The sequence below is a fragment of the Balaenoptera physalus genome (genome assembly GCF_965194825.1).
Source record: "Balaenoptera physalus genome assembly, chromosome: 8".
In the NCBI taxonomy this organism is placed as follows: domain Eukaryota; kingdom Metazoa; phylum Chordata; class Mammalia; order Artiodactyla; family Balaenopteridae; genus Balaenoptera; species Balaenoptera physalus.
This window is the reverse complement of record NC_138887.1, coordinates 100,763,278-100,787,314: the sequence shown is the minus strand read 5'-3', so window position 1 is coordinate 100,787,314 and position 24,037 is coordinate 100,763,278. Positions and strand designations below refer to the sequence as shown.

The 24,037-nt window shown below is 38.8% G+C and overlaps 1 protein-coding gene across 6 annotated transcripts in view; it reads left to right on the top strand.

Annotated features, from left to right (window-relative positions):
- The window catches only part of TNPO3 (transportin 3), an 82,780-nt gene extending 60,337 nt beyond the window's left edge, over window positions 1–22,443 (top strand). For 5 of the 6 annotated variants that reach the window (XM_082472903.1, XM_082472907.1, XM_082472906.1 and 2 more), the window contains 7 exons: window positions 2,703–2,819; window positions 3,687–3,781; window positions 5,019–5,175; window positions 6,707–6,874; window positions 12,488–12,600; window positions 20,409–20,500; window positions 22,128–22,443. In XM_082472903.1, coding sequence (XP_082329029.1) covers window positions 2,703–2,819; window positions 3,687–3,781; window positions 5,019–5,175; window positions 6,707–6,874; window positions 12,488–12,600; window positions 20,409–20,469 — 711 coding nt within the window. In that variant the 3' untranslated portion in view covers window positions 20,470–20,500; window positions 22,128–22,443. Of the gene's footprint in view, window positions 1–2,702; window positions 2,820–3,686; window positions 3,782–5,018; window positions 5,176–6,706; window positions 6,875–12,487; window positions 12,601–19,331; window positions 19,625–20,408; window positions 20,501–22,127 lie in introns of those variants that run through there. The other variant, XM_082472904.1, reaches the window with a different exon arrangement.
- The last annotated feature ends 1,594 nt before the right edge of the window (window positions 22,444–24,037 follow it).

Sequence of the window (24,037 nt, the reverse complement as noted above, 5' to 3'; positions counted from 1 at the left end):
ACAAGAGGGAAAATGTAGAGTATACAGAATTTTGAAATAGGAGCCTTTTAGAACAAAAACTCTGCTGATGAAATGAAACATTTTTGTATTTCTTAAATACAAACTAAAATATATTTGAAAGAGATAAGTAGTGCCTGTGGTAGGTATGTTATTTATAAGGCAAATAGCCTGTAATCTGTTCTGTATAGTGATAGTCTAAATAAATAGCAGCACATTTCAGTGTGGAATTCAGAAATGGGAATGACTTTAATGCTCAGCTCTTATATACCCATGTTAAGCATTTTATATTAATTTCCTTTTTAAAAATGTGGCAAGTCAAACTTTGCTATTTCTGGCCCAAAGAGATTTTCTTCTTTCTTCACCATAGTTAGTTATTTACATAAGTCTTATTTGTCGAGAAATAAATTTGACTCTTTCAGTCACCAAGATTGGTATGTAATTATGATGGTGTGCCTCACTGTACATGGCTCTCTGAGATCATATTCATGTCTAGAATATTCTGTATGAGACACCTATGACTAGTGACTTAATTCACTAAGTAATTTATGTTGGTGTTAACCTTACAGCAGGGCCGGAACTAGATTTAAGCAAGTGAGGTGACATGGGCACAAAATTGATGGAGGTGAGGCAAAGTGCCAGTCCTGCATTTGCAGGACTCTGAGCAAGTACCTTCTCAAATTTTGCACTCATGCTGTGAGGAGAACTACCACAGGGCTTCAGGCTAGACCCCACCCAGCCAACCTGAAGTGACCCTTCTCCACCTGGGCATCTATCAGGCTGACTCTGACAGTGAGTGCCCCCTCAAGTTCTGCCTCACTCTTAAGGAAGCTCTTACCCCGAGCCAGGGTCATGCTGTTGCAGTGTCAGTTGGTACTTACATGACCATGCCTCCTTAAATTGTAGATTTGATTAAAGTTTGTACAGGTAAATATTTTAACAGAATTTTAATTTTTAGTGATTTTCTGCATTTACTGTACCCTGAGTACAACAGTATATGTTTTGCATTTAGGCTGTGTCCACCTCTGGTCAAGTGTCCCCTTCAGTGCAGTACGTTCTGGGTCCATTACAATGTGATTTAACTCCCCTTTGCTATTGGAGGATACCTTCATGACTTTTATGTTATTCTTTTATTCCAGTAGCATAGGGTAGCATCTTATGTGACAAAAATCCCATAAATTCGAGGTCAGTAAACTACAGCCAGTGGGCCTGCCACGTGTTTTTGTAAATAAAGTTTTACTGAGAGATAGTCATGCTTATTCATCTAATTATTGCTTATTGGCCATTTTTGTGCTACAGTGGCAAAGTTAAGTAGTCAAAAGATTGTAAGGCCGGCAGAGCCTAAAACTTTTACCATCTGGCCCTTTAAGAAAAAGTTTGCCAACCCGTAACTTATATCGTTCGTTAAGTACAGCATATAGTTTTGAGTATACAACACTGAACAGATTCATAGCTCCCATCTCGTGTTCTTTTCATGGTATATGCTGATAAGCGCCAGTTACTCTACCCTTCCGCTCCCACCAAGCTCAAAGAATTGAATTTATATAATAAGATGAATACATACATGTTGCATGGGCTTTTTTTTTCCCTTTTGCTGTACCACGCAGCTTGTGGGATCTTAGTTTCCCGACCGGGGATCAAACCCTGGACCCATGGCAGTGAAAGTCCTAACCACTGGACTGCCAGGGAATTCCCATGTGATGGCATTTTAAATAGATGAATGTACGGTGGCCTCTTAATTTTTGGAGGATAGTAGGGTAAAAATCCTAAACAAATAATTTAATTTAAATATTTATATTATATTAAAATTTTTATTCTGTAGAGATTCAGATATCTTGATTGGAAACGCTGTTTTTACTCAAAAGATTAAATAGAGGGGTTTAGAAGCCAATTTAAACAATGCTTTCAGAGTCTCCTCTAATATGAAGGGCATTGGATATTTTGTTCCTGCTGTGGTTGTTTTTTTAAAAAAGAATTATCTTTGATGCAAATAAGAGCAACTTGTAGGTTGGAAAATTAAGGTATATTGTTAGGGTTTTGTAAATATTACACAAGCCTTGGATAATAACTCTTTAATGGTTCCAGCTTGAAGTAAATATTACACAACTCTCCTACAACATTGTTTTGGAAAGATAAAAAAAGGTCAAAGGCTTGAAAGAACTCTAAATAGAGTACTTGAAAATAATTGAGGAATTGAGCCCTATGTTTTAGAAAATGTTGCCAACAAGCTTTACTACGTTGTCTTAAAGAGAAGAGACCAGTGTATCTCAGAATTTCTTCCTCCAGACAGCTACCTAAGCTGATACTTTTTTTAAAAATTAATTAATTAATTAATTAATATTTATTTTTGGCTACGTTGGGCCTTCGTTGCTGCACTCGGGCTTTCTCTACTTATGGCAAGCAGGGGCCACTCTTCGTTGCAGTGCGCGGGCTTCTCAATGCGGTGGCTTTTCTTGTTGTGGAGCACAGGCTCTAGGCAGGCGGGCTTCAGTAGTTGTGGCTCGCGGGCTCTAGAGCACAGGCTCAGTAGTTGTGGCACACGGGCTTAGTTGCTCCGCGGCATGTGGGATCTTCCCAGACCAGGGCCCGAACCCGTGTCCCCTGCACTGGCAGGCGGATTCTTAACCACTGCGCCACCAGGGAAGTCCTAAGCTGATACTTTTTGAAGGGTAAAGAATTGAACTAATTGGGTTTTCCCTTGGCAGATGGTGAATGTTTACCATGTACATCAGCATTCCTGTTTCCTGTACCTTGGTAGTATCCTTGTGGATGAGTATGGCATGGAAGAGGGCTGTCGGCAGGGACTACTGGACATGCTCCAGGTATGTTTTCTTGGAGGATCTAAAGGCCTAGCAGTGTGTTCTTCACCATGTCTTTAATTCTGTTGCTTCTTCATATTTCCTTCCCAGGCATGATGATGTCCTAATAATAGGGAGGTAGAACTTCCTAGTTGTTCTCTGGACAGGCCTGCTTGGGAGAATGAGAGAGAGATTGACCACACAAATGTACTGGTCATTACAGTTATTACTGTCTGATTTATGCTATCCAGAGATAGGATTTTTTTGGAGGGTGGGAAGGTGGGCAAGTGGATTTAAAATAAAGGATCTCTAAGCTCAAGCACGATTCTGTTTTTAATTTCTTGCCTGGAACAGCCAATGAACTAGTTTACTTAGGAGGGATGGTCTTAGGATAAATAGCAGGCATTGGAAAAGTCTCCTGATACACTGCTTTTACCCTCTCCTATTCACAGGGCGGGGAAATATATTAGGGAGTTAAATCATAATGCTCCTTTTCCCAAGACGTCTTTCCCTTTAAAATTGACATTTCATAGTTATTATTATTAAAACATCAACTACTCCCTTAGTGGACCAGACCATATCTAGTACATAAGCACAGTCTTCACTTTCAGAAGCTTCTAAAAATTTGAGGTGACATCTACCCAGTTTCATCAACAGAAATCTGTACCCTCAACCCCTTCTGAAATGTGGACTTCATATGTGAAGACTGTTTTTGTCAGCTGAGAAAGATTTATATCTTCCCTTTCTTGATCTCTCATCAAAGTCTTTTTCTTTTCTTACTTATCTGTGCTTTCCCTCTTTGTTCTCTTTGTATATGTTATGATATTTGGCAAGTCTGAATCCCATGGCATTAATTTACAAGCATTTGTTTTAAAACCACTTCTTTTCTAGGCACTGTGCATGCCCACCTTTCAGCTCTTAGAACAGCAGAATGGGCTCCAGAATCACCCTGACACTGTGGACGACCTATTCAGGCTAGCCACCAGGTCAGTCCTTCTGAAGAGCAACCCTTTTTTTTTATTGCTCATCCTCATCACTGCTTGATCTTGTCACCTAACAGTTAACTGTTTCCTTCTCTGTAAAGTGAGGTAAGAGGAGTAGGTAGATTAATGGTTCATAACCCAAAGTTAAATCGTGAACCAGAATATTCCCATAAATGAAGAAGAGTTGGATGAGAACAGGGGAAAATAACTGATTTCCTTGTATGAAGGAGGGAACATGCCCAAGACAATAAAAATGAGCTTTGCAAGAATATTTGACTAGACAGTCTGTAGAATCCCATGTAGTTTTAACATTTTATGGTACTATGATGTCATGCTTTACTTAAACTTTTTCCTTGAGAAGCTTAGCATCCTTTAGATATAATCATATCTCAGAATAAAAAATCCTTAGGCTTTTAATGTGCCTTAGAAGTTATCTGGTATGTACTTCCCACCTCTACCCCTAGCCAGCCACCCCACTTTTTGCTTAAATTCCTTTTACTAGTAACACTGACATTTATATTCATTCTTAGTCCTTAGCTCAGGAATTTGAACCAGATCAGTTAGTAATGAACACTGGTTTTTTTGTTAATTTTTGGACAAGTTAGAAAACCCTTTTTTTTTTTCTTTTTGTGTGTGTGTGTTGGTATGAGAGAATTGTTGGGTGGGTTGTCAACCTGTTTTCCTAGTGTGTTCCTTGAAAAATCAATCTCTAGAGTTGCTCTTTACACAAATGGTTGCCTGGTAAAATAAATTTGGAACTGTGTTTTATCTTTTTCTTGGAGATTCTCTGTAAACATTAGAGGATCTGAGAAAACTGAGTGGAAAGTATAGAGTTCCCATATACCCCTAGCTTCCCCCCTCCTTCCCCACAGCCCCCCTTACTATCAACATCCCCCACCAGAGTGGTCCATTTGTTAGAATTGATGAACCTCCATTGACACGTCATTGTTAAAGTCCATAGTTTACATTAGGGTTCTGTCTTGGTGGTGTTCTTTCTATGTATGGGTTTGGACAAATGCGTAATGACATAATGACATATATCCACCATTATAGTATCATACAGAATAGTTTTACTACCCTAAGAATCCTGTGTGCTTCACCTATTCATCCCCCTACCCTCCACTCCCTCAATCCCTAACAATCACTGATCTTTTTCCTGTCTCCATAGTTTTGCCTTTTACACTGGCTGCTTTTATAGCCTAATCCTGTCATTTATACCTAGCTTGTCTTTCCACACCAGGTTTATTCAGCGTAGCCCTGTTACCTTGCTGAGGAGCCAGGTTGTCATCCCTATCTTACAATGGGCCATTGCCTCTACTACCCTGGACCACCGGGATGCCAACTGTAGTGTCATGAGGTTCCTACGAGACCTCATCCACACAGGGGTAGCCAATGATGTAAGTATAAACAATGTAGTCTTTCTACTTTATAGCTCATTGTTTTCTCATATCTCTTTCTCATTCCTTAGGGGAAAACCAGCATCTCCTTATTTGATCTGTGTATAGTAGGCATATTCCATAGTGGATCATTCAGTAACCAAAATATCAACTAGTAGATTTAAGACAACCTGTACTAAGTGTTGTAAGCTGTATCAACTAGTCTGAAATTATCTCTGCTACCAAGCCATTTGGTGTCTAATTGAAGAGAGAAACAGATACGGTTATAAAGAATTAAACAACAGCAACAAGGCAGTATTTGATTGTCAGATAAGTGATAAAAGTCATGATTGCTATGAGATCAGAGGAGGGAAAACTCTTTGGAAAGAAGTAGGTTGGGATAACTTTCTGGAAGAGGAAGGACCTCAGTGGAGCTATTTGGATGGATTGGAGAGGGGAGGAAAATCTAACTGGGGTATAAATCAAAATCAGAGAAAGTCAGGATAGTATTAAATATACTAGTAGACACTTAAGAGACCTTTTTGGCTGGAGGAGTAAAGTGGTTCACAAAATTTTCAAAGGTAGGTTTGACTAGATGTGGAGTAGAATTGAAGGTAAGGGAGAGCAGTGAAGAATTAAGTATGTGACTAGGCTAATTACTGACGAATTTTGACAGTAAAGAGAGAGAGGGAAAAGAAGAAAATAACTAGAAGTGAAAGGCACTTTAAAAGTTTTTTTTTTCAACATATTAGAAATATGTATATTCAAAGACTAAGAAGGAAGAAAATAAGTAAGATTTTTTCTGATAGAGATTAGATACCTGATAGAAGTCTTCTTTTTTTCAGTTGCTTTTTAAAAAAGGAAATACAGATACTTTAAATTATTTTTTAACAGAAAAAAAAGGTTAAGAAAATTGCTACCCTTAATCTCTAACCATTGTTTCTCTTCTGTGTTCTATTCATGAAAAACCTAAGGGTTGGGCTTTCCTGGTGGCACAGTGGTTAAGAATCTGCCTGCCAATGCAGGGCACACGGGTTCGAGCCCTGGTCCGGGAAGATCCCACATGCCGCGGAGCAAGTAAGCCCGTGCGCCACAACTACTGAGCCTTCGCTCTAGAGCCCGAGTGCCACAACTACTGAGGCCTGCGTGCCTAGAGCCCGTGCTCCACAACAAGAGACGCCACCGCAATGAGAAGCCCGCACACCACAACAAAGAGAAGCCCCCGCTCGCTGTGCAACTAGAGAAAGTCCGCATGCAGCAATGAAGACCCAATGCAGCCAAAAATAAAATAAATAAATTTATTTAAAAAAAAAAAAAAACTTAAAAAAACCTAAGGGTTAAGGTTAATCTCTGCTGAAGCCCATGCCCATTTCCTTGAAACTAAACTCTTAATGTTTTCTTCCTGGTGACAGAACATTTAGTGGACCTTGTGAATCCAGCTGTTATATATACTTTCTTCCCTGGGAAAGAGAGATTACTAGACTAAAGGGGAAAGAGTACTTGCTCTTTGGAAAGTTGAAATTAGAATTTTCCTGTTCCTGTTTTCTTACAGCATGAAGAAGACTTTGAATTACGGAAAGAACTGATTGGACAGGTGATGAACCAGCTTGGACAGCAACTTGTAAGCCAGCTGCTTCACACGTGCTGCTTCTGTCTCCCCCCATACACCCTACCAGATGTGGCCGAAGTGCTCTGGGAGATCATGCAGGTTGACAGACCGGTAAGATTGTTTTCATAATCTTTTTCAAGAGTTACAGTTAGGGTTAGTCCCTAACCCTAACAAGTCCTAAACAGTTCCTTGAGAGGCTGACTATAACTTTGAAACCAGTCCTGCTGTATGTTTGTGGAACCTGATTTAGGTATATTGCTACGTTTAATTGTTAAATGAAGGGGCCTATAGAAGGGTTCTTGGAAATATGTTTGTATCACTGTCATAGGGTTTATTTATTACCAAAAGTGAATACTAAGCATTGAATTCAGCTATGTGGCTGGCCAGTGGGAAATTTGTTCACTTGTGAGAGATGCCCATATTACAGGTTATTTAAGAAGTGTTAATTCATTTCAGGTTCCTTAAATAGCACTATATGGTTCCTTGGTAATAAATCTAGCCAGAGCGTTTGGAGGCATATGCATATAAAACTAGCCTACAATCTATAGCTGGATTTGTTTCCCCTTTGGATTTATTTATATCCTGTTTCAGTTCTTGAACCAGGTTCTTTATCACCTGAGCATGCAAGTTTTTTTTAGGCTATCCAGTAATGTCCAACTAATTTTAGTACTGGGCCACATGATTCTAAGTCAGGTTGTGTGTACTACATGAAAGTTTTGAGCATAATGGTAGCATATAGTGTATAGCCTGTAAATTATTTTTTTAAATGAGATTTATAATTTGTAATATTAATATAAAAGCAGTTCAGAAAAGTACACAGTTGGACCTAACGTGAGCTGACTTGATTGAACCACAGAAATCCAGATACATAAGTATCTTATAACTTTTAAGTCCATGTACATCTTAATGTTATCTCCTATTTTATATCACTGATTGCAGTTCTTAGCCTCAATTTCAGCAGTTTCACAAAAAAAGAGTACACTTTCACTCTTAGGCCCTAATGTTACTGAGCCAAAAGTTCTGCCTAGTCTTGGATTTGTGTGTTCATCTCCAAAATTCAATGATTAGTGTAAATTGTCTTAGGCATATGCATTACTTGATCGTTAGCTCACTCAAATGAAAAACAATCACATGTAGGGTAGATGGTAGATGTGTAATGGATTTCTAACATTTTCTCTAGGTTTCTACTTCAGAAACAGCCCCATGAACCTTAACATTTTTTTTTTTTTTTTAAATTCTTCATTTGGTTGCTCCGGGTCTTAGTTGTGGCAGACGGGCTCCTTAGTTGCGGCATGCAAACTCTTGGTTGCGGTATGCATGTGGGATCTAGTTCCCTGACCAGGGATAGAACCTGGGCCCCCTGCATTGGGAGCACGGAGTCTTAACCACAGCACCACCAGGGAAGTCCCCTCCATGAACCTTAATTCTTACTCATCAAACTCTGTGAGGCTCCTGTGTGACTTTGGTTTCATCAAATAACTCTGCAGTTCTTCCATTAGCTCAAGTGCTTCAGGAATGAATAGTACCTGTAGTTCCCTTGCTGGCTGTTCACGACACCTGTTCTATTTCAATCTAATACAGTAGTATTTTTTGTTTTTCTAAAAAGTATTCTGTGAACCCCTGGGGACCAACAAGTTTATTCCAAACGTTATTGATAAAATAAATAAAATTTCCATACTTTTACTTTTAAAGAAATATACTTGGTTTCCAGGTAACAGAAAACTTATAATGTACATTTAACCTTACAAAAAATTTTGGGTTTGTAAGCATACAGGTAAGGGCTAAAGAAGAAAATGAGAGCAGCAATTTGGGGCAGGAACAGAAACCAAGTAGCCCTGTGCTCTTAAGTTTACTGTGTACCCACTGAATTGCTAAATAATTTTTTTTTTTTAAATAGGGGATAGTGGGCCAAATGAATGGGTTTTTTTGTTGTTGTTTTTATTTATTTATTTATTTATTTACCTATTTATGGCTGTGTTGGGTCTTCGTTTCTGTGCGAGGGCTTTCTCCAGTTGTGGCAAGCAGGGGCCACTCTTCATCGCAGTGCGCAGGCCTCTCACTGTCGCGGCCTCTCCTGTTGCGGAGCACAGGCTCCAGATGCGCAAGCTCAGTAATTGTGGCTCTCGGGCCCAGCCGCCCCGCGGCATGTGGGATCCTCCCAGACCAGGGCTCGAACCCGTGTCCCCTGCATTGGCAGGCAGACTCTCAACCACTGTGCCACCAGGGAAGCCCTGCTAAATAATTTTAAAGTGATTGTTAAAATAGATAACCAACAAGGACCTACTGTATAGCACAGGGAACTCTATTCAATATTCTGTAATAACCTAAATTGGAAAAGAATTTGAAAAAGAATACATACATGTATATGTATAACTGAATCACTTTGCTGTACACCTGAAACTAACACAACATTGTTAATCAACTATCAACTATACTCCAATGTGAAATAAAAAAATTTTTTTTAAAAGTGGTTGTTTTCTATAAACACCAACTTAAAACTGAGTTTTTGTAAAGGAACTCTTACATAAATTTAGGTTGTCTGTATGCTGTAAACTGATTGAAATCATAACTAAGGGTATAAGTCTGAAGAAAATTAACATTCTTGAGCACATTCTCAATCATACATTTTCCAAGTTCAACACAGATTCTTCAGTAGAAGATGACGTACCAGCTTTGTCTCTTGACTTGAATATTTTGAGAAATAATTGATCTACATCAGTGTGTAAGTTTAAGGCATACAGCATAATGGTTTGATTTACATATATTGTGAAATGGTTACCACAGTAGGTTCAGCTAACATTCATCTTCTCCTATGGACACAATAAAAAGAAAAGAAGGAAAAAAGGAAAAAAATTTTCTCCTTTTGTTGAAAACTCATAGGATTTACTTACTTAACTAGTTCTTATTTATCTTATAACTGGAAGTTTGACCTTTTGAACACTATCTCCAGTTTCTCTCCCCCCACTTTTTGCCTCTGGTAACCACAAGTCTGATTTCTTTTTCTATGAATTTTGTTTTGTTTTTCTAGATTCCACATATAAGTGAGATCATACAGTATTTGTCTTTCTCTGGCTAACTTATTTTGCTTACCATAATGCCTTTAAGGTCATCCATTTTGTCAGAAATGGTAGGATTTCCTCGTTTTTGTTTTTTTTTTTTTAATAAATTTGTTATTTATTTATATATTTTGGCTGCATTGGCTCTTCGTTGCTGCATGCGGGCTTTCTCTAGCTGCGGTGAGCGGGGGCTACTCTTTGTTGTGGTGCGCAGGCTTCTCATTGCAGTGGCTTCTCTTGTTGCGGAGCACAGTCTCTAGGCTCACGGGCATCAGTAGTTGTGGCACGCGGGCTCAGTAGTTGTGGCTCGCAGGCTCTAAAGCACAGGCTTAGTGGTTGTGGTGCATGGGCTTAGTTGCTCTGTGGCATGTGGGATCTTCCCGGACCAGGGTTCGAACCCGTGTCCCCTGCATTGGCAGGTGGATTCTTAACCACTGCACCACCAGGGAAGCCCAGGATTTCCTCGTTTTTTATGGTTGAATAATCATATCCATTGTGTGTACCACATACTGCAACTTCTTTATCCATTCATCCATCCATGGACACTTAGGTTGTTTCCATGTCTTGGCTACTTACTGTAAATAATACTCCTGTGAACATGGGGTGTAGATATCTTTTCGAGTTAGTGTTTTTGTTTCCCTTGGATATATCCCAGAAGTAGAATTGCTGGATCATATGGTATATATATTTAATTGTTTGAGGATCCTCCGAACTGTTTTCCATAGTGGCTGTATCAATTTACAATTCCACCAACAGTGTACAAGGGTTCCCTTTACTCCATACCTATGCCAGCACTTGTTATCTCTTATCTTTTTGATCATGACCATTCTAACAGGTGTTAAGATGATATCTCTTTATAGTTTTAATTTGCGTTTTTTTCAGGTACCTGTTGGCCTTTCGTATTTCTTCTTTGGAGAAACGTTTATTGAGGTCCTTTGCCCATTTTTTAATTGAGTTATTTGGCTTTTTGCTAGACTGGTATGGGTTCTTTATGTATTTTAGATACTAGCCTCTTATCAGGTATATATGGTTTGCAAATATTTTTTCCCATTCCTTAGGTTGTCTTTTTACTTTGTTGATGCTTTCTTTTGCTGTGCAGAAGCTTTTAGACTGATGTAGTTTCACTTGTTTATTTTTATTTTGCTGGTTGTGCTTTAGGTGTCATGGCCAAAAAATCATTATCAAGACCCATGTCAGAATGCTTTAGGCCTTTGTATTCTTCTAGGAGTTTCATGGTTTCAGGTCTTACATTTAGTCTTTAATCCATTTTGAGTTACTTTTTGTGAGTGGTGAAATGCATGAGTCCAGTTTCTTTCTTCTACATGTGAGTATGCAATTATCCCAGCACTATTTATTGAAAAGGCTGTCATTTCTACATTGGGTATTCTCATCTCCTTTGTCAAATATTAGTTGACAGTATATAGTTTAGTTTCTTACTGTTTTTGTTTTGGGGGATACTTATAGTTAACTCGCGGGTCGTTTTGGATGCCAAAGCTTTGTCAGTTAAGGGTTCATTCATGCTGTTTGCCTCTGCTTGTTTTTGTCTGAGTAGAATGTTGTCTTCTGCTCAGAAGGGGCAACACTTGGAGAATTATGCAGTACTTTTTAAGCATTTATAGTGGAATATTTACTTTTGCTCTAGTCTATTGTGTTCATAAATTAACAATGGGAAAACACATAATGTAAAAAATTTAGGCATAAAAAAGTTATTTTACAACTGAAAACTGTGACCAAGGCATACATCCTACTTAAGAAAGGCATGAAGAAAAATTAGAGCTTTTTCAAAGAATAACAATTCAAATGAAAATAAGAACCCAGAGGAAGTCTCTAGAATTTTGATTTTTAAGTTTGAAGAGGAAGGGGAATGGGAGCAAACAGTTTTTGTACACATGAAAGACATAAAGAGACTATGCTCAGATGTAAGTAAATTGTTTTAAAGAGCAACAAGAGGGACTTCCCTGGTGGTCCAGTGGTTAAGACTCCATACACACTTCCATTGCAAGGGGCATGGGTTCCATCCCTGGTCAGTGAACTAAGATCCTGCATGCCATGTGGCCAAAAAAAAAGAAAAATAAAAAAAGAGCAACAAGAGTGAGCAAAAAAAAAAAAAAGAATTTTCTAACCCACAGAACAGGCAGGTATCACAAAGGAACTGACTGGATATGACTCCTACTGAGAGAAGTGACCTTAAAATCCTTAAGATTCTGGATTCATATTACGTGTATACACTTTTTAAAATGTTTACTTACTCTACTTTTTGTCCCTGCTCTTTCTGGTACCTGAACTTTTGCTTTGGATTGCCTTTGATCTCTAAGCTCAAGAGTTTTCTGGCAGCTGTTTAATTTTTAAAATATTACATAAGTTTAATGACAGAAACAGAACAATAGCTTTATCCAGAAGTGACTTCACTTCCAAGGTTGAAAGGCTCTGTCTGAAATGATGCCTGCTGCCCCCTTCAAGGGAGTCTAGGCATGCCTTTGTAGGCTGTTCCAACCCCCAGTGGGTTGGAAGGCCAGAAATAGTACTTCTGTTAAGTCCTTTACTTGCTTCCAAGTTTGGGGAGCTAATGCTACTAAGGAAAACCTGTGGGTTTTGGTTATCACCTGTAGGATCTCAGTTGAGTAAGCCCTGCCTTATTTTAAAACGCTTCTCCCTCTTCTTTGTACAGACTTTTTGTCGATGGTTAGAGAATTCCTTGAAAGGTTTGCCAAAGGAGACAACCGTGGGAGCTGTCACAGTGACACACAAACAACTTACAGATTTCCACAAACAAGTCACTAGGTGAGTGATGATCAGCAGCAGAGGTATGCAGAAAAAATATCTTTGTTTCTTATACCACCTTAGTTATAGATGTACCCAGGAGTATTTTTTTGTGTGTCTTTGTAAATTCAAAGTTTTGTGTCTGTTTAGCCTTGAATTGCACAAATTGGCATTGGAAACCAATCTGGGGGAAAGTATCACCATGCTGTACATGTGTGCCTCAGTTTTATTGTACATATGTATTATACATATCCTGATGTTCTTCCAAAAGAACAGTGCGTTGAACAGCCCACTACCCTTCAGGAAATCTGTCTGTATCTTTTTAAAGTCCTTCCCAGTTCTTATCCGTATTCAGGGGTCAAGAATGCAGGTGTCTGAATAGGTGAAGCATTGGTTGTAAAATATTATAGAGTGATGTGGACTGCAGTGAATTAGGAAATTTTTGCTGTGCCTAAAGATATTCAAATTCTAATTTAATTCAGGCCAATCAAAACATCTCTCTGGGATGCATTAGGCCCATGAGCCACTTGCTTACAGCTTAGTTAAAATGTTAAGTTGTACATGTGTGGGTTTTTTTTTTTTTTTTTTTTTTTACTGTAAACATAAAAAACATTTTAAATATACCTACATAGTCTTCCTAATTACAGTTTTATAGCTATAAGGTGTTGATTGATTTCCTTACAGTGCCTCTATTAATTTTCATTTTTTCAGTATTATGGATAATATTGAATGTCTAGCCTTTTCCTTCTTTTGATTATTTTCCTTAAAATGCAATCACTGAAGGAGAAGTTATGAGACTTTTATGGTCCTTGATAGTATTAATGACAGCAACTTAAATTGGATTTTTCAACTGTGTGTTACCTTCCTCTGATATTCCTTTTTCTATATAGAGTCTTTAGAATTTTGACTAAATTTTAGGCAATGGCTTATATTCATACAATTGTGGAAAGATTTATAGGTCCAAGAATGAGTTGTTGCAGTGAGCTTGGTAATGGTGAAAAAGAAGAAGGAAAAAAATGCATGTGATGATACAGAAAAATATATAAGATATATTATAAAGGGAAAAAAATAACAATTTTGTATAACCCAACTTGTACTTAAAATTTTTTTTAATTTTTAATTTTGATAAAATACAAAATTTACTGTCTTAACCTTTTTTTAAAAACCATTTTAAAGTGAACTGCTTGGTAGTGTTAAGTACATTCACATTGTTGTGGGATTAATCGCCAGAACTTTTTCATCTTGCAAAACTGAAAGTATACTTATTAAACAACTCACCATATCTCCCTCCCTCCAGCCCCTAGCAACCATCATTCTACTTTCTAAGTTTGACTGTTCTAGATACCTCATATAAGTGAAATCATACAGTTTTTGTCCTTTTGTGACTGACTTAGCATAATGTTCTTAAGGTTCACTCATGTTGTAGCAGGTATCAGAATTTCCTTCCTCAAAGGCTGAATAACACTCCATTGTATGTATATATCCTATCTTATTTATCCATTCATCCTTTGATGGACATTTGGTTGATTCTGCCTCTTTGCTATTGTGAATAATGCTGCTATGAACATGAGTGTACAAATGTCACTTCAAGACCCCGCTTTCAGCTCTTTTGGGTATATACCCAGAAGTGGAATTGCTGGATTACATGGCAGCTCTATGTTTAATTTTTTTTGCGGAACCGCCACACTCTTTTCAGTAGCAGCTATACCATTTTGCATTCCCACCAATGGTGCACAAGGTTCTAATTTCTCCATATCTATTTTATTTTTGTTGCCTGTGCTTTTGGTGTTACATTCAAGGAATCATTAAATATAATATCATGAAGCTTTTCCCCTATGTTTTCTTCTGAGAGTTTTATAGTTTTTGGTCTTACATTTATGTCTTTGATCCATTTTGAGATAATTTTTGTATGTGATGTATGTTAAGGGTCTGACTTCATCCTTTTGCAGTTTTCCCTGCCCTGTCCTTTTTTCATTGAATGGTCTGGGTACCCTTATTGAAAAATCATTTGACCATATATGTAAGGGATTTATTTCTGGGCTCTCTATTCTATCCCAGTGGGCTATGTATCTGTCTTTATGACAGTCCCATACTGTTTTGATTATTATGGCTTTGTAATAAGTTTTGAAATTGGTAAATTGAGACCTCCGGCTTTGTTCTTTTTCAAGAGTATTTTGGCTATTCGGAGTCCCTTGAGATTTTATATGAATTTTTTTTTTTCACTCTAATCCTAGGTTTATTCAACACAATCGTTTTACTCTACACAACAAAGTACAAACACGACATTATCTAAAACGCTACAAAGTTACAAAACTCAAAACAGAAAATTTATAGTACTGACTATACAATAAAAGCCAAAAAAGCAATGTACACGTTGCCAAGGTAACTGCATGACCACAGTAAATACCAGCACAACTGGGAGAACTGTGTTCATAGGAATTTTAGGATAGGTTTTTCTATTTCCACAAAAAAATGTCGTTGGGATTTTTGACTGGGATTACATTGAATCTGATCACTTTGTATAGTATTGACACCTTTAATAATATTAGGCTTTCCAGTGCATGAACATGAGATGTTTTTCCATTTATTGGTATCTTTAATTTCTTTCAGCAACATTTTATAGCTTAAGTATTTTATTCTTTTTGATGCTGTTGTAAATGAACCAACATGTACTTTTAAAAGCTATTCTATTATGTGATATATATATGCAAGCTACTTTATTATGAATAGTAAATTTCTGAAAAGATATATAACTAGAACTTTTCATTTCATAACCTGTGCTATTTGCATTTTTTTCATGAGCATGGTATGCTTTTACAATTAAAACCAGACCTAGTTTTTAAAAGGGAGAGAAAATTAAATGCTAATCTTTTTTTCTGAGAATTGATTTCTTGTCACTCTCCAAAATGGTTTACTTTCTTATTCCCAAGAGTTTCCAATAATTCTGTTAATGGTATAATCCCTAATCTTTGAGTGCTGTTTTTTTGTAGTTTACTAAGTGGCCTAACTTCATGTCCCAGAAGTAACTGACTTTGGGCCATAGATCAAGTGACATGCATGACTTTAAAATAGTGTGTGACTGCCTTCATGACACATTTTGCCAAAAGAGGGGATTTCCCCTCTACTAGGTAGGCATATATTTATTGGGATGACCTTAAAAAACTATTTTATCTTTTTTTACTATGAATCTTCCCAGTAGAAGTAATATTCTACCTACAAACTGTCTCAGGGGAAAGAAGTATAAGAGTTGCTTCTCCCTGCTTCTGTTTTGCTCTATTTTATCTAGTGTTGTTCATTAGAAGGGCAGGATCATATTGACTCTAGATTAGAGCGAATGAGAGCCTGAGGAGAACCCTCAAAGGAGGACTGGGCTTAGAGTCAAGGCTGTTGGTTTGAATCTTGCCACTTACTGTTACTTTGCAGCTTATTTATCTGTAAAATAGGGTTAGTAATACCTATCTCATAGGGTTATTGTGAAATACCAAGTGGAAATTTAAAGACGATCTGGTACATAGTAGGTGATCAGTGAATGTTAACTTTTTCCTTGGAGAAGAACCTGCCAGAATGTCATTACATACTTGCAAAACTAGCTAGAGCATGTCTCCTTCAGCTGTAAGGCAACCACCCACACATTCTGGAATAAGTTTCCACCAAGCTCATATTTCCTTATCCAGGCTAATATATGACAGGTAGAAACAAAGTGTAAGTCTGAAATAAAAGTCATGGACATTCCATAGTGTAAGGAAAATCTTGAGGCTAGGAAAATGAACCCAAATAATGCATTGCTTTGAACAAAGATGTGTGTGATCTTTGTCCTGTGATATGGGAAAATAAGGTATTGACCATCCTGGCCTACTTGATCTCTTACCGCTAAACAAGTTTTGCAGCTCTTCCTGTAGTAAGCTGTGACATAATGGTGGGAAATGAACAGAAGTAAGAGGAAATGTTGAGGTGCTAGAGAAAGGATTTGAGATTGCTCACCTCCTCTTAGTAATTCTCTTTCTCTGGTATGTGTATTGCCCTTGAACCTTCTGTGCCATGCATGACTCAGTCTCCCTTTTGGTTTTAAGGTCCTGTTACTCCTGCTTCAACATGCTACTTTGTTTGCCATCCTAGCAGGGAGGGTAAACTGGTTCAGTGTCATTTCAGCAAGTCCAAGCCTGTTTCTCAAATGGTACTGGTAATTAATTAATTCCCTGGCATTTTTAGTTGGCTAACTTGAAGAAAGCTGGAATTTTTCATTCTGAAATATCATTCTTGCTTTCCAAACACCACTAATTATGTCTAGAAGAAATTTTGCCATCATTTCCCATTTTTCTGTCTTGGTATTTATTCTGTGACTGTCACTTGCATGAGGATCTCAAAGTCAAAGACATGCATAGGGAGCATTGACACTAGAATGGGCCAGTATGGGAGTGTCTTCTTGCTGAAGTCATCAGTTAGAGCTTGGTTACTCTCCATTATGCAGATCAGATGAAAAGGGCTGCATTTCTCAGCGCACCACTAGGATTACGGGGCTTGAGGAATAGTGACCATAAAATTACTCAAAAGTGTAGTGGAAGGCTTCTGGGCATATATCTGGAGAAAACTATAATTCGAAAAGATACATGCACCCCAATACATGCAATAGTGCAGTAGTTCATAGGAGCGCTATTTACAATAGCCAAGACACGGAAGCCATCTAAATGTCCATGTAAAGATGAATGGATAAAGATGTGATATATACACAATAGAGTACTACTCAGCCTTAAAAAAGAATGAAATAATGCCATTTGCAGCAACATGGATGGACCTAGAGATTATCATACTAAGTAAGTCAGAAGGAGAAAGACAAATACCATATGATATCACTTATGTGTGGAATCTAATGACACAAATGAACTTAATTACAAAACAGAAACAGACTCACAGACATAGAGAACAAACTTACGATTACCAAAGGGGAAGGGGATCAGGGAGGGATAAATTACTAACATAGCATTGTAAATCAACTATACTTGGATTATTTAAAATTAAAAAAAAAAGTATAGGAAGGATTGGGATGGTGGGACTAGAAGCCAGAAAATAGAACCTACAAAAATAGTAGCAGTTTTAAATAATGAATGAATATAAATAAATAAGTGTAAATGAATATAAAAACAACCCAGAAATATTAAGTGCCAGGAGGACTGAGGCAGAAACAGAAAATAGTTCTAGCTTTTAAGGAGGTTTGTTTGTTTGTTTAAAAATCCATTTCTTTGGGCTTAATCACCAGGGACACTTAAGTTAAACATCTGGCTAAAGTGCTTGACACCAGAGCAGTTGCTGACAGGATTGGGAGCAGAAGCTGAGTTGATTTGAGAGATTGTGGCCCATCGCTCATTTCATGCACCATGTCTCACCACAGTTCTCCTGTACTTGAATTTTGGTTTCAGTACTTTTTCTCATGTTACGAAAGAGGCTAAGAGTGGAGTTATCATTTCTTTTCCAGATTTAACCACGATCTCTGGTTGAAGAAGGGTAGTATTGAACAACATGTAAGGCATTAAGATAGCAAAAGAATCTTGAGTCTCCAGCATTATCCTAAGTTTATCTCTCTCCTGTCGTCTTAGTCCCTTATAATAATACACCACACAGTGACTTCTCTGGGGTTACGTATCTTCCTCCTTCATGACATTGGGAAGCAGGAGTGATCGGGCTCACTCACCAAGGCTGCCTCCTTATAGTCAGTATTGATTTGGAAATAGAGAAATGTAATGCTTTTATTGAGGCATGTTAAATTCACAGAGCAAATGGCAGAATTCCAATAAAACTAGAAGACCTTCTTTACTTACCTTACATTTTCAGGATGGAGGGAGACTAGAAGAAAGCCTCTGTTGAATCAAGTCCTAGAGTCTAAATCAAGGTTCTTAGTGATGTTTCAGACCCTATAATAGCTGGGGAAATCCAGATGTAGGCTCTTAAGAAGATAGCTCTCATTACCTTCTTTTATGTTGAATCACTGTTAGTGGTTCCCTCCCTGACTTTTAACCATTACAAGAAGGAGAGAGAGCTTTCTTCTGACATTGAATGCTAGGCTATAGGCTGTGCTCCCTGAGTTTTTCTGAGCCAAAGAGAGGGCCACAGAAGGGTGAGCATATTATTAAGATGTGCTTTCTTTTTTTTTTAGGGAAGGATTTTATTTATTTATTTATTTATTTATTTATTTATTTATTTATTTATTTATTTATGGCTGTGTTGGGTCCTCGTTTCATGCGAGGGCTTTCTCCAGTTGCGGCAAGCGGGGGCCACTCTTCATCGCGGTGCACGGGTCTTTCACTATCGTGGCCTCTCTTGTTGTGGGGCACTGGCTCCAGACGCGCAGGCTCAGCAGTTGTGGCTCACGGGCCCTGTTGCTCCGCGGCATGTGGGATCCTCCCAGACCAGGGCTCGAACCCACGTCCCCTGCATTGGCAGGCAGACTCTCAACCACTGCGCCACCAGGGAAGCCCAGGATGTACTTTCTTTTCCACTGTTTTTAGCTTAGCCTCATGTTCAGTTACCAAAAACTATTATGAAGACTGACACAAAAGAATGAAGCTGGCATCAGCTGCTTTCTTGGTGACAATCTTAGATAAAGGAAGCCTTTTGAAAAAACAGGGTCAAATGAATATTGGGCTATTCATGCCACCTAGGCATCTCATTGTTTGCCAGAGGACCAAGACCTGCTTCCTCCTCCTCCCTTTCTTCATGCCTTAACCCTTTCCTCTCTCCTCTCCCTCCTCCTCCCACAGGAGGAAACCTTGAGCAGCCTGTTCAACTAGAAAATCGCTGATTGAGACTCACTTTCTGGACTGGGCTTTATAAACAAAATCTGCTCTTGGGAAAGAATGAGGAAACCAGGGTACCTAAGTTAGCTCAGCTCATAGAGTTAAAATGATCAACCTTAGGTGAATATGCTTGCTTTTTTACTTTGAGGGTTCTGGCTTTCTTTTATTTATGTCAAGGACTTTAACCAGGTTTTGATGTTTTTTGTTTTTTTTTGGCCACGGGATTTTAGTTCCCCGGCCAGGGATCGAACCTGTGCCCCTTAGAGTGGAAGCACAGAGTCTTTTTTTTTTTTTTTTTTTTTAAATTTTATTTATTTATTTATGGCTGCATTGGGTCTTTGTTGCTGTGCGCGGGCTTTCTCTAGTTGCGGCGAGCAGAAGCTACTCTTTGTTGCAGTGCGTGGGCTTCTCATTGTGGTGGCTTCTCTTGTTGTGGCACGCGGGCTTTAGAGCGCAGGCTCAGTAGTTGTGGCGCACGGGCTTAGTTGCTCCGCAGCATGTGGAATCTTCCCGGACCAGGGCTCGAACCCATATCCCCTGCATTGGCAGGCGGTTTCTTAACCACTGCGCCACCAGGGAAGTCCGAAGCGCAGAGTCTTAACCACTGGACCGCCAGGGAATAGCCAGGTTTTCTTGTTGTAGCAGCCTACATTTGTCAAATACTATTTTATTCACTGTTCTATTATCCTAAGCACTTTACATATAGGGATTGATTTAATCTTCAAAACATCATGGGGTAGATAATGGATGAGGAAACTGAGGCAGATTGGTAACTTGCTCAAGGACACAGTGAAACCAAGATTCAGACCTAAGCAATTTTTCTCCAAAGCCCACTCTTTAACAACCACACAGCTTATAATTATTCTCATGTACAATAGTTAATATTTACTCTTGAGTTACAGAAAGATTGAAAGCGGGGTCAAGAGATGATGGAGAGAGCAGAGCTGGGACAGTTCTCGGTATACCTCAAGGTTGTGGTTGCTTTTCAACATATTATATGTTTCTCATCAGTCAGGGACCAACCTACCTTTTCTTTTCTAGTGCTGAGGAATGTAAACAAGTTTGCTGGGCCTTGCGAGACTTCACCAGGTTGTTTCGATAGCTCATACTCCTGCACTGTGCCTGTCACCCAGGTGAGTGGTATATAGTTCCCAGCTTTTCCCCTGGCTGTCGGGAGTACTTGGGGATGGGCATAGTTTTTAATGCCCATCATGGGACTAGTACTATAGCTAGAGTCAGGGAAGGACTTAACAGTTGAACGCTGCTGCACAGCTGAGAAATGCACAGGCCTGATTTTCTTGGGTCAAGGCAGCCAAATAATTGTCAGCTTCTTTTGGATGCCAGTTTTACCCCCATAAGAAAGTTATTGTTGCAGAATATCTCAAAAAGAAAATTCCTCCCCTCTTCTCTTTACAGATACCTCTAGGATGGTAAGTATGTGTGGTAACAAATGAATATTTTTCAACCTGGCAACTTTGGTGAAAACAGTGCTGACCTAAAGTAGACCGTGATACATGGCACTGCCTTCCTAAAACTGATCTTTCAGATTTGATAAATAAAGATGCTTGTTCTTATCATTTTTTACAATTTTAACGCTGAAATGCTAGGGTTTTGACCAAGGCAGGAGGTAAAGGAAAAGAGCTAGCCTCTTTGTCTAGCCCCTGATCATCAGTTTTCTCCATTTGCTTCTGATTCTGAAGTAAAGCAAGAAGCTTAGCTGAGGAAGGAAAGGACTGGGTGGTGAGGTTTGGGTGCCAGTTTCTTGACTGAGAGAAGAAAGGCATCTCTCCTGTAAGCCCACCCTTTGACGTCTTAAGCAGAATTTATTCTCCCTGGAGGCAATTCTCGATGAATGTGCAGCCCTCTCACTGGTGGTTTTGTGATTAAATGCATTTGCGGGTGAAGATGCTGTTGAGCAATGCCTCACCATACCAGAAATTATTTCTAAACTTTGGTTCTTTGGTGAGTAGTGATATCATTTGGGATCCTCAGGTTTTGCAGTGTCTGTAATAGCTAACGTTGATACACATAGGGTTGTTTGTGCATAGCTGTGGATGTTCATAGCTAATGTTTATGGAGCCCTTACTGTGTGTCAGATACTGTTCTGAGTGCTTTGTATTATGTACAAAGCACATTATGTATTAGCTATAAGATAGTCCTCACACAGTCCTCTGGATTAGTTACTATTATTATTTCCATTTTACAAATGAGGAAATTGAGGTTCGAAGATGTTAAGTAAGTTGCTTGATGTCACAGTCAGTAATTGATAGAGCCACAATTCACTTTTCTGGTGCCAGAGTCCTCACCTTTAACCACTCTACTTAATACTTTTACATAGTACCCTTTACATAGAGTCTAAATCAGTGGCTCTTAAACCTTTTCTTAGTAGGCAAAGCCTTCTTTCAAAACAAAATCTTGCATGAAACCCCAATACTTAAAAAGACTTAAGTGGAGGTTTTCTGGTTGGCTTTGGAGCGGGCAGCCTGGACCTGCTGGCTTACTCTTTACCCCCACATATTATCACTGAGGACACTCAGAATTGGAAAAGCACCACAGACGTTATTTCATTAAAACAGTAGCTCCTTTAAAATCCAAGTGAAAAAATCCAACTTCTTTTTTTTTTTTTAAACTGAGTTCTTACAGCAGAGGCCAGAATGAGGTGCCTGAGCAAGTATAGAAACTTCTGTCTTGAGGTTGACTTTCTGAAGTATTTGCTATCTCCTGGACCACAGTTATTGACTACCTTCTCTCTTTTGTCAGGAATGTCTTTTTTAATTAGAAGACAGGAAGAAAACAAAAACCAGACTGTGTCCCACAATCAGAAACCTCCATTGTGGCAGAGGGGCCTTCACCGCCACCAGGGCCTCCCGCCAGACAGGGAGAGACTCCAGCCTTCCAAGGCCATCCTGAGGAGTTCCTGTTTGGGGGTGTGAGGGAAAATCAGCGCGGTTTAAAAAAGATGGCTGCAGCCTGTGCAGCGTGGTGGGAGGTGAGCTGGTTTCCTGGTGAACTTGTTTCTAAAAGGAAAAATAATTTTAAAGAAATAAAAAAGGAAAAAAAAAAAAGGAAAACTAAACTGAAATCAGAACTGAAACATTCTCCTGGTAGCAAATGACACGCACACATACGTACACGTACCTACACACACACGCACGCACACACACACATGCTAACACGCATGTGTGCACACAGAAAAATAAAAGTACAAAACTTTCTGTGAAACAAAAACGTTTACTTAGGGAAGATGGGAATTCAAATGAATTAAATAACTGCAATTGGAAAGAAAGGGTCAGGATCATCTCTTAAGGTTTTCTGCTGTTTTGTCCTTTCCTTCTCTCCCACCCTCTCTTCTTTCCCTTTCCCCCATCTCTTTTAATGAAAGTGAGTAGAAATTTTTCCTACTGTCCCAACTGTTTTCTTCTCACCTTTAGAGTTCTTCAGACAAGGAGAAATAAGCAAGGAGCCTGTTCTGTTTTATATCATGGTCACATCAATGATACTAGGACCTGCCAGGGCCAAAATTCATGTATATCCCCATCCTGACCCTATTCAGTCTCTTAAGTCCACTTCCCACCTACATTGGGTTGTCGTCATCTTCGGAGAGAAGAGCCAAAATTAGGGTGAATGGGATATAAATATATATTCTAAGTTGTAGTTTTTTTAAGATTTTTTGTTCTTTTTTTAAATTAATTTTTCACCCATAGACATGAGAGAGGAAAACAGGGTGGGAGAATGGAAGAAAGTGTTTACAGGGCTAACTGTATTTTACTAAAAAATGCAGAAATTATTTGACTTCATGGGGAGTGAGGCAGAAGAGGGAGGCCCAAAGCAAGTCCTAATATTTTAAAGGAGTTGCAGCCCTGCACAGGCATTAGATATTAGGACACTGTTCTGTCTGGTGTTGTAGCCATCACAAGAACAAATCAACAGCAACCAAAAAAAAAAAAAAAACCAATAAATTTAAAAAATTTAATCAGTGTTTGTTTTTACTTCATTTCACTGCCTTATAGATCTGAAATGGTACGGCTAAACCTCCTAAGTGAATAGTCTTAGTTGTTCTCTAATAGACGTCTGGGTACAGAGTTTGAAATTCAGGCCCCTGCCCTTACTGCCCCAGACCCTTCATATTTCAGGGGAGTGGCTCTTTCTGCATCTTTTATTCTTCTGGTTTATCCTAAAACTCCTCCTGCTACATTCTGTCCTTTCATGTGGCCTAAGTGGGAAGGAGGATGGGTCACTTGGCATATTAAACAAAATGTAGCATATTCTTTTTACAGTGGCCACCCAAGTAGATTGTTTCCTAACCTACTGAGTATTTATTTGATCTTAAAAAAAAAACCCGTAATGAGGTATCATTGACATGCAATAAGCTGTACATGTTTAAGGTTTACATGTTTAAGGTATACAGTTGATAAGCTTTGACATAGGATACACCTGTGTATGTATGTATGTAAAAAATTATTATTTTTAATTAATTTATTTTATTTATTTATTTTTGGCTGTGTTGGGTAATAGACTTCCCTGGTGGTGCAGTGGTTAAGAATCCACCTGCCAATGCAGGGGACACGGGTTCGAGCCCTGGTCCGGGACGATCCCACATGCCACGGAGCAACAAAGCCCGTGTGCCACAACTACTGAGCCTGCGCTCTAGAGCCCGCGAGCCACAAGTA